This window comes from Euphorbia lathyris, chromosome 1, assembly GCF_963576675.1.
Source record: "Euphorbia lathyris chromosome 1, ddEupLath1.1, whole genome shotgun sequence".
Taxonomy (NCBI): Eukaryota; Viridiplantae; Streptophyta; class Magnoliopsida; order Malpighiales; family Euphorbiaceae; genus Euphorbia; species Euphorbia lathyris.
Window position 1 is genome coordinate 76538832 of NC_088910.1, and position 9264 is coordinate 76548095.

Sequence of the window (9264 nt, forward strand, 5' to 3'; positions counted from 1 at the left end):
TCTCATCATTTCTCCCTACTTCCGTTATTATATATAGTATAGATGAAATTAACTTTTAATACAGTTGTATTGAATTTTATGTCAATTTCCTAATGAAGAGCACCTGTGATACTTCGACTTTTTTTGTTACTTTGATGGATTTGATAACAACCAGCCATTAGACTGGTTGTTAGCAAATTTGTTTTGTTACCAAAATCGAAATAAGTAACAATAATTTCTCTTTTCATTTCTACCCTTAAGTCTCTCATTTTCTACATTTAAGACCTTCGTTTTTACTTTTTGTTTGTTAACACCACTACGAATGCTCTAACGAGGCGTTTGGTATTCTATGGGGATATGAATAGAGATAAAAAGTTGGGATAGAGATGAAGATACAAGATTGAGATAAGGATAAAAATAAGTCAGGAGAAGTTATTATCCCATTTTTGATATGTAGGATATAGATAGGATAAAATGATTCATTTTACTATATTACCCCTATCTAAATTTAGGGGGTGTTTGATTGCTCATTTTCATGCTCCTGTTTGTCTTTAAATTTCAAAAGGGAGACTTTTAAGTGTTTGGTTAGAGAGCTCTTATTTGCCTTTTACACATAAAAAGTAATATTTTACAAAAGCAGAAAATCCATGCTTTTTGGAAAAACAGCATTTTCCAACAGCAAACAACAACCATCAACAACAAACAGTAGGTAAAACAAACATGCCTTAAATAAAAAGTATACATTATTATAGTATCAACGTGGACTGGAATTAATTAAATTTGGGGGATATTTGGTTGCTCATTTTCATGCTCCTGTTTGCATTTTTATATCAAAATGGAGAGTTTTAGGTGTTTAGTTAGTGACCTCCTGTTTACAAAAGTAGGGAATCTCTACTTTTAGAAAAACTAGTTTTTTCCAACAGCAAACATTAAACCGTAACAGCAAACAACAACAACAAACAGTAGGTAAAACAAACGGGCCCTTAATCTATCAACCCAACTTGAGAAATACTTGAAACACTGTATTAGATTTTTAAAATACAAAAAATGGAATAACTTGAGAAATACTAGGAATACTATATTAAATTTTAAAAAAAATAACTAATATATTTAAAAAAGATGATAGATTAAATTTAATTAATTTTATACGACATTGATATTACAATAATATATAGATAAATTTAGATTTTTAAAAGTTCAAAGATTAAAATTAACTTGAGAAGTATTTGAAACACCCTATTAAATTTTTAAAACACAGAATAAATAATAAAATTTGAAGAACAAATTACACTTTTTCATCTAAATAAGTTATGTCATGTCTTATAAACCCTCTTTATATATAATTTTAATAGGATAAGAGACTCATCCCTCTTTTATCTCACCCTTCTATTTTCCAAACAAACACCAAATAACTTATCTTTTAAACAAACACGTGATTGAATTCGGCATATCAATCACGGGGGAGTTCGTGCATAGAGATCTGTGCACCAAAAATTCCGGAGCTGTAAAAGTCTGCCAGGTGGATAAGCACGTGCTTGTTGGGCGTACAATTCACCGCTTTACAGGCACACACAAAATAATGGCCTCAGTCCTAGTCAGCGTTCGAACAGCTTCTCTAAAAAGCTAAAACCCTCTCTTTGCTACTTTGCTTCTACTTCCTTTTAATTGGCGCCTTATGCTTTTGATCTATCTTTGAATAAGGGTTAGTATTTCATTTTATTATTGTTGATTTTCTACTTGTTTGCTTCTTCTTTTTCTTTAATTAGCGTTGAAGATCAATGTGTTGAGTTGTAAATTTTGTGCTTTTATGTCTCTTGTATTGATGTTGAGTTGGTTCTACTTCTACTCCCTTTCCCCTGATATCAAACGAAGGAAATATTGAAAATTTTGCTGCACATTGCTTCATGTTCCTAAAACTGGCTTCGAATTTAATAGTAAGCTAGCATGGTGAAGCAATGGGCAAGCTGTTTTCAAATAGTTTCTTCGCTGATGTTATAAACCGCTCCATTATCCTGGTCTGGTCTTATATTGGAAACATCAATCTCAAAGAATTTCCATTATGATATAGCATTTAGCTAACTAAGGCTGCCATATAATTGCAGGTTTCTTCCCCTCTTTTTTTTTTTTTTTTTTTGGGCTTGGCAGAACATTTTACTATTCACAGTATTGTCCAGGTAAAATGGAGTTTCACCTAATGTTTCTGTGCTGTGTTGATCTCAGAACATTTACTGCACCACATTTTCTTTTATTAGTTACTAATGAGCAAACAGAATTTTGTGTAATTAATTTTGGGTACTGTGAGCATGGTAACTTTGGCTCAATGGAATTGTCTTATTATGTTTTCTTAATTTCAGCTTATGCTATTGATGAAAAAACCTATTAATATTCTTTTCATAGGTTTGATTATTTAAAGAGAAGGCCTCATCAATATGGAGATTGGTACCACAGGGTAAGCATTCCTCACTTACATTTTGTTCATTGCTTCTTTTTTCCTAGAAAGAAATATCATTAAGCATAACCTGATCCTGTGATGGTGTTGGATCTATGATCACTCGACATTATACCTTCTAAGTTCTATCACAATCTCAGTTAAGAATTATATTAAATCAATTGTTATTTGATAATTGTAACCTCTTTCTGTTCAGTTGTTAATGAAAATGCTTTCAATGCTTACATATTATCAATGTTTCGTCTCCCCTCAAATCCTCTATTTTTTTTTTTTTGTATGATTGATTAAAGCCCTCACTTTCTCTTTATGATTACTTTTGTATGAAACACCATAGGTGCTGTGTTGGAAGACAAACACCATGGTTTTCATGGAGTTCCCGAACATCAAATTGGAGAATTGTGCATCGACTTTCTGACAAAATAAAGACGAGCAACCCAAGGTTGTCATATCCTTACCAAGTTACTGTAACAAAGCATTGGAGGAGCCAAGAATCCAGGAGAACATATACAAAGATAGTTGGATTGGAGGAGTCTTCGTCAATACAACCAGAAGATGAAGACAATGCATCTGATGCTACACATGAAGAGTTTCCTCAACCATTGAATAGCGGTGAGGTAAGCTTATTCCTAGTTCCTTAGTTTGTGATAGAAAGCCATCGCACACCTCTTGTATCCTGTAGCTGTAAGTTGACATGGAATTAATAACTATAAATGAGTTAGATGTTCAGACACAATCACAGTACAAACGGTTAAAAATTCGCCAGGGTAGAAGAAGATAAGGATACATTCTGGCTGTAGTAAGATCAAACAGTCTTCTATGTAGGAATTTTATTATATTTATTGTATTATCCATTTATCTGTCATTTATCCTTCATATAATTGATCCATTTGTCTATTAAGCTTGTGTTGTTCCTATAAAATAGAATCTGCATTAGAATAAAGCAAGCAAAAACAATATCAGTTTTCTATACATTTTGTTTATGAGATCATAGAGTTCTCTCTTAATGAGCTGATACCAATATAGTAAGATGGGTAAGAGGTACGAGGTCCCATAACTAGGTCCCAGATTAGAATATACAACAAATTTTTTGGCAAAGTTCAATGAGAGGTAAGTGTAGTGGTAGTGAAAAGACACTGATCATTTGTACCAACTACGACATTGTGCATAAATAAATAATTAGAGTGTCAAAGCAGACAACAGTGTGGCCACTTACTTTTTGTTAAACAGGCATGGAATGCTTTCCCTTGGTGAATACAATTGAAACAAAATCACACACAAAAAACAAATCTATCAAGTGGGGGAGCATATTCCAAGCTCTTATAAATTTATGAATTGATGTAAATACTCAATTCTTGACTTCTTGGTACACCTAATAAGGTAATGAGCAATGTAAAATAAACACCAACTCATTCAATGATATTATTGTCTATCAACTTTAATGATTGTATGTCCATGGTGCATGAGAGGAAAATGTAAAAGGTTAATCAAAAGTTAAGATTGCGATTTCCTAAGTGAGGGGTGATATCAGATTTAGAAGATTCCTACCCTTAATTAACACCAATTACAGCATGCTATCTTGTGCCATTATCCATGTTAGTTGACCTTCTATGTAACAAATCATTATTATTTTCTAGTGCTTTTAAAATTTCTGGTTTCTGTGCTAGATACTTAGATTTGAAAGCAAGTAAGTAATAGATGTAAAGAAGCGATTTAAGTGCTCATGCTTGGCCTGTTGACTATATTGACATTCTGATTATGTACATTTTTTTTTTTTTTTTTTTTTTTTTTTTTTTTTTTTATCTTTTTCTGTTTTTGTTTTCAATCATTTTAAATACTTAAATTTAAGTTAGACGCTAATTGTAGAACAATCATCTTTCTGATTTGTCAAGAATTCATTTGTTTGTATATTTTTGCACTAGGTTGACATTTTGATGTCAATGTTTGATAGAAGCTGTGGTAAATTGGTGCTTCATATTGCACTTATGCGTGTGTTCCCTTTGCAAGTATGAGCGAATTTTCTTTGACAGTGATTGAGGTCAACATCAACCCATTGTCGTGAGAATTGGTTTCACATATTGATGCATAACTCAGCACATCACTTTAATGTCTGGTGCAAAATCATGCTCAAACTTAATTGCCCTACATATGTTGATATATACAAGTAAGCTTTTCATATAACTGAAACCATGTTTAATAACTTTCTAACAGCTGAAGGTACTGCTTGCTGATTCAGAAAGAGGAAGACTCATTAAGAAACTTAGTGAAGCCAATCAACACAATCGTATCCTCAGACGACTGGTGGGCACGTCAAACTTTTGCTTTTAATTACTACTTCTCGCATAAAATCTGATCTTAAGCTTCTTTAGTGGTTTGTAATCTATATAGGTGACTTTCTTTCTTTGTTTTTTTTTTACAGCTGTCAACATGATTGACTGAAACATTAGGAACTATACTTTTTATAGAAAGTTTGCCATTTTGCTCTTTCCTGCATCAGGAGCCTTTTTTTTCGTATGCAAATGACAAACAAAATGAAATTAGTCCAAAAAGAATATTGAAAATTGTGCGTGGATTTCCTTTTCTAATTATTGACATGTAAACGATAAATTAAAAAAAAAAAATGTACTGCCCGCAACCAAGAAAGGAAAGATATAATGGCTGTATAATCCCCATAGATTTGATTTTTACTTGTGCCCCTTGGTGATATACTGCTGAATTTGGTATTATTATTTGTATTACAGTGCCAAATATATATCAAATAGACATGCTAATAATAGTCAAATTTGAGTCACTAATCTGATTTGGATTATACAGATTCTTTTGCATGTTAGTACTCATGATAGAAACATAATGCTGCAGATATGAGGCATTTACAATATGATTAAAGCCCTTAAATCTGACATCTTATTTTATTCCTTTTCTGTGCAGCTGCATGCGAAAGATGATGCACTGACTAACTTCAAAAGTGAACTTGGTGTAATGGAACTTGAAATTCAGGTTTAGTCCATGCTCTTCTTTATTGTAGTTCTTATAATTTTTAATTCCTTAAATTGTCATAAGAAAATTTGTTAAAAAGTTAAAAGAAAATCATTAGTTGTTATAAACAAAATTGTTAAGAAGCATTTTAATATTAAAAAATGGTCATTGTATTGAACAATTTGAGACTAGTACGGAGAGAAGGATTTAATTATTAAGAAGTAATGGGGTTTGTAATTCAATACTTGATTTGTGAGATCACTAGGGAGATTTCAGCTGACAAGTTTTGAGCAGGGTTTTGTGAAACATATATTGCTAGAAACTAAATTCCTTCACCAAAGTGATTTTCATACATTATATATATATCCAAATAGGAGGGCGAGCCTTGGCGCAACGGTAAAACGTTGTTGCCGTGTGACCAGAGGTCACGGGTTCGAGTCTTAGGAGCGGCCTCTTGCCAATTAAATTGGCAAGGGAAGGCTTGCCCCCAATACACCCTTGTGGTGGGACCCCTCCCCGGACCCTCGCTCAGCGGGGACGCGTAATGCGACCGGGCCGCCCTTTTTTTTTTTTATATATATATCCAAATAATTTATGTTTTCTACTTTATCCCCTTAAAAACTATGAAAAGTTTTGATAATTACTGCAATGATATATTTCTTTTCTATATATGTATTTTTTTACCCCAACAGACATGCTACCTTAACCTTTTATGTATTTTAGCACAATCTTTCTTAATAAAATCTTATATATTCTGTTTACCTTAGCCAAGAATATTTCCCACTTTAGAATCCCAGAGACATTATTATTGTTTTGAAAACATGATTCACCATTGGGTGTTTGATAACACAATTCAGCACTTGAAAGTTAAATGTTTAGCACGTGTGTAGATGGTTTGATAATTATTATTATTTTAAAATAAAAATATCCAGTGAGCCTTGAAAATACCTTTGTGACCTTAGATTTGTTTTTAGTACATGGTTTTATGATTTAACTGTTTCAGTACCACCTATATAATATTCAACACTTTTCAGCTTTTAATCTTTCAATACTTAATTATCAGTTTCAGCAAATTTCACCCTCCATTTGTCAGAGCTGAGTTGGTTGTGGTATCTGCTCTTTTTCTTGGGGCTGTGTCTCCATCCTAAAAGAGACTAGCATATTAGCATCATCTGGATTTACCTTTGACATCTCTCTTGGGGACCTCCTATAAGAACAGTTTGATAAGTTATAATACTGTATCTTATAGGCCATGTTTCAACAACAACAACAACAACAACAAAGCCTTAGTCCCGAAATGATTCGGGGTTGGTTAACATGAAGTTCATGAACCATCTTATAGGCCATGTTTTTAACCAGAAAATTAGCCTATTAGGTAGAGTTAAGCAATCCGTACTTACACCCATGACCATCCAATATCTTACAGGTGTGGGGTCCTGTGTTAGTATTGCAAAGTTCAAACTATAAATTATCTTTCATCTCATAGTCCAAGTATATTCTGGGGTTTTATTTGATTTCACAAATTGCAATTCATTGTCGAACTTGATCTAATAATTTATTTATATATTGTTGGGTAAATTTCTGCATATGAATGCCGTGTTATCATAATTAAGCTAAACATCTATTTGCTTGTATATGTAAAAGTTAAAAAATCTAAGCTCCTGTTTAGTTCGTTAATTATTTGTTAATCGACAGGCCTTAGTTTCGCTGGCAGAAGAAATTGCTCAATCTGGCATTACACAAGGTTCAAGAAAGATACATGGAAAATATATTCAATCCCATCTACTTTCACGTTTAGAAGGTATATTGATCATAAATTTCACGTTTATATATTTCTTTTCTAAGGTATTCGTGTATGTATATGCGGTTCTGTGCTTTGTTAAAAATAATTCGCTGGTACACTTTTGCACCAATATATAAAACCATAGTCACTTATGGAAATAAATAAAAATAACACTGTCAAATTAGCTTTTCCCCTGAGCTTTCTGGTATGCACTTGAATGCTTTGATGTGCATCATGATGCTTTGTTTCAATGGATAGTCTATTGAGTTGTTTTTTCTACCTCAAATTTTGGGATTAGGCTTATAACACATTTTACATGATGAACCAAGCTTTTAGCAAATTCGTTTGAATGAGTTTTTTTTTTTTTTTTTTTTTTTTCTGTCAATGTGCCTAACAAATAGTTCAATCAATGTCTATATGGATTTGTGAAGCTGTCCATGAAAATTTGATGGAACAAATAAAGGATGTTGATGCTGTACAATCCAAGGAGGTTCACTTATTCTGGGTTGGCATGGCTGAGGTACGGATGCAAGAATATATGTAAACAAGTCAGACATATTTCTTACTCACGATGATTGGTTGGAGAATTATTTTTATACAAAAGCATGAGATGGTAGCATAGGTCCAAATTTCATAATCTTTATTTTCTTAAAAAAAACATGATAGCCTAAAGTGAAAAGCTTTTTTGATCAGAGTGTGCAAGTAATGGGCAGTTTTGATGGTTGGAGTCAAGGAGAGGACTTATCGCCAGAATACGATGGTTCCTTCACCAAATTCACCACAACATTAATGCTCAGACCTGGAAGGTACATTTTATTCCTTTTTATGATTTTTTGGCCGAAGGTCCTAAATTCAGATTTAGTGCAATCAAGAATCCCATACATTTATTGAAAGTCAATAAGCAAACCTCGATTAAGGTTTTTGTTAAGCGCATCTGAGGTGGCATTTGTGTCTGAAATTATTAATGACAAGGATATTTTATATTTAACTTTAAAGTTAATCAAGTCAGCACTCTGTACATAGTAGTTTTTTCAATTGGAAATAGTCATATTCCATTGGTTGCAGCAAATATGGATTTGTATAGGCACGTATGACAGTGTTTCCAAAAAGTTTTACTGAGTCCTGGAGGGGCTGTATAAGAGTAGATTATGAGTTCTAGATTGGAGCTTTTGGCGTTTTACATATTGGTGACTTGTTTCATAATTATGATAATGAAGGTATGAGATCAAATTCTTGGTGGATGGAGAATGGCGATTATCTCCAGAGTATCCTAGTGTTGGTGAGGGACTGACAGAAAATAACTTGTTATTTGTGGAGTAACAAGCTCAAAATCAGGCTTGGAATTACTGAAGTTGTTCCCTGTGAACTCGCAGCTGTCCATTGCCATTGTATTGTTGATTCATCAATGATATGTTTTCATGGTTTGTTTGTTATATACTGGAGTACATATATAATGCTTCTCCATTACGAGTCTGATGGAAGTGAATAAATGATGCAAAATGATATCGGAATATCCTTGAATGTGCTTAGTTGAAGCTTCTAATGACCCGAAAGATAGAAAACGGTCAGACAGGGGCCAGTGATCGGCGAACCCTCTCCTATACCTAAATTAGTAAAGGAAATACATAATTTAAGAAGAATGTAATAGTATTCTAGTATTTAGAATTGTGTACCTGTCTTTTTGCAACGCTATTTATAGACATTTAAGTTTGTGCTTGGATGCACGTGTCACCATCAGATTGGTTCGGAAGCTAAATTCCCGCAATGAGTGACTTTGGCGTGTATTTTGAGATCTATGGTCTTTTCCTTCTTATTGCTTCCGGAAAAGCCATTTGAATCCTGGGTAGGCTGACCAATGGCACAAGATAACTTGGATTTACTTGCTTAAGCCATTCTATATTTCGACCATATCACAAAACCTATTAGGGTGGAGTTGCCCAACACCATTTACTTTTTCAAACTCATCGTTGATTGAACCCACACCATTAATAATGGTATTGGGAGAAAAACAACACTGAATTGAAGGTTGATGTTAATTATTCAAATAATCGCCAACTTTTTAGAAGATATTGTAAATACT

At 33.1% G+C, this 9264-nt stretch overlaps 1 protein-coding gene across 2 annotated transcripts; it reads left to right on the forward strand.

Annotated features, from left to right (window-relative positions):
* Positions 1 to 1540: 1540 nt before the first annotated feature.
* Positions 1541 to 8902, forward strand: LOC136202542 (protein PTST, chloroplastic). 2 transcript variants are annotated; one of them, XM_065993241.1, is made up of 10 exons: positions 1555 to 1681; positions 2082 to 2153; positions 2377 to 2428; positions 2763 to 3042; positions 4637 to 4726; positions 5354 to 5422; positions 7097 to 7202; positions 7616 to 7704; positions 7878 to 7990; positions 8402 to 8902. In XM_065993241.1, exons 3-10 carry the CDS (start codon positions 2409 to 2411, stop codon positions 8502 to 8504), a joined length of 870 nt encoding a protein of 289 aa, XP_065849313.1. In that variant the 5' UTR covers positions 1555 to 1681; positions 2082 to 2153; positions 2377 to 2408; the 3' UTR covers positions 8505 to 8902. The 2 variants fall into 2 exon arrangements, with proteins under 2 accessions (XP_065849306.1, XP_065849313.1); XM_065993234.1 differs by lacking the exon at positions 2082 to 2153 and having other exon boundaries at positions 1541 to 1681.
* The last annotated feature ends 362 nt before the right edge of the window (positions 8903 to 9264 follow it).

Coding starts and splice junctions, on each gene's coding strand:
- LOC136202542 (XM_065993234.1), top strand. CDS start 2,409: ATGGAGATTGGTACCACAGG. Junction 5,423..7,096: donor TAATGGAACTTGAAATTCAG/GTTTAGTCCATG, acceptor GTTAATCGACAG/GCCTTAGTTTCGCTGGCAGA. Junction 7,203..7,615: donor TCTACTTTCACGTTTAGAAG/GTATATTGATCA, acceptor GGATTTGTGAAG/CTGTCCATGAAAATTTGATG.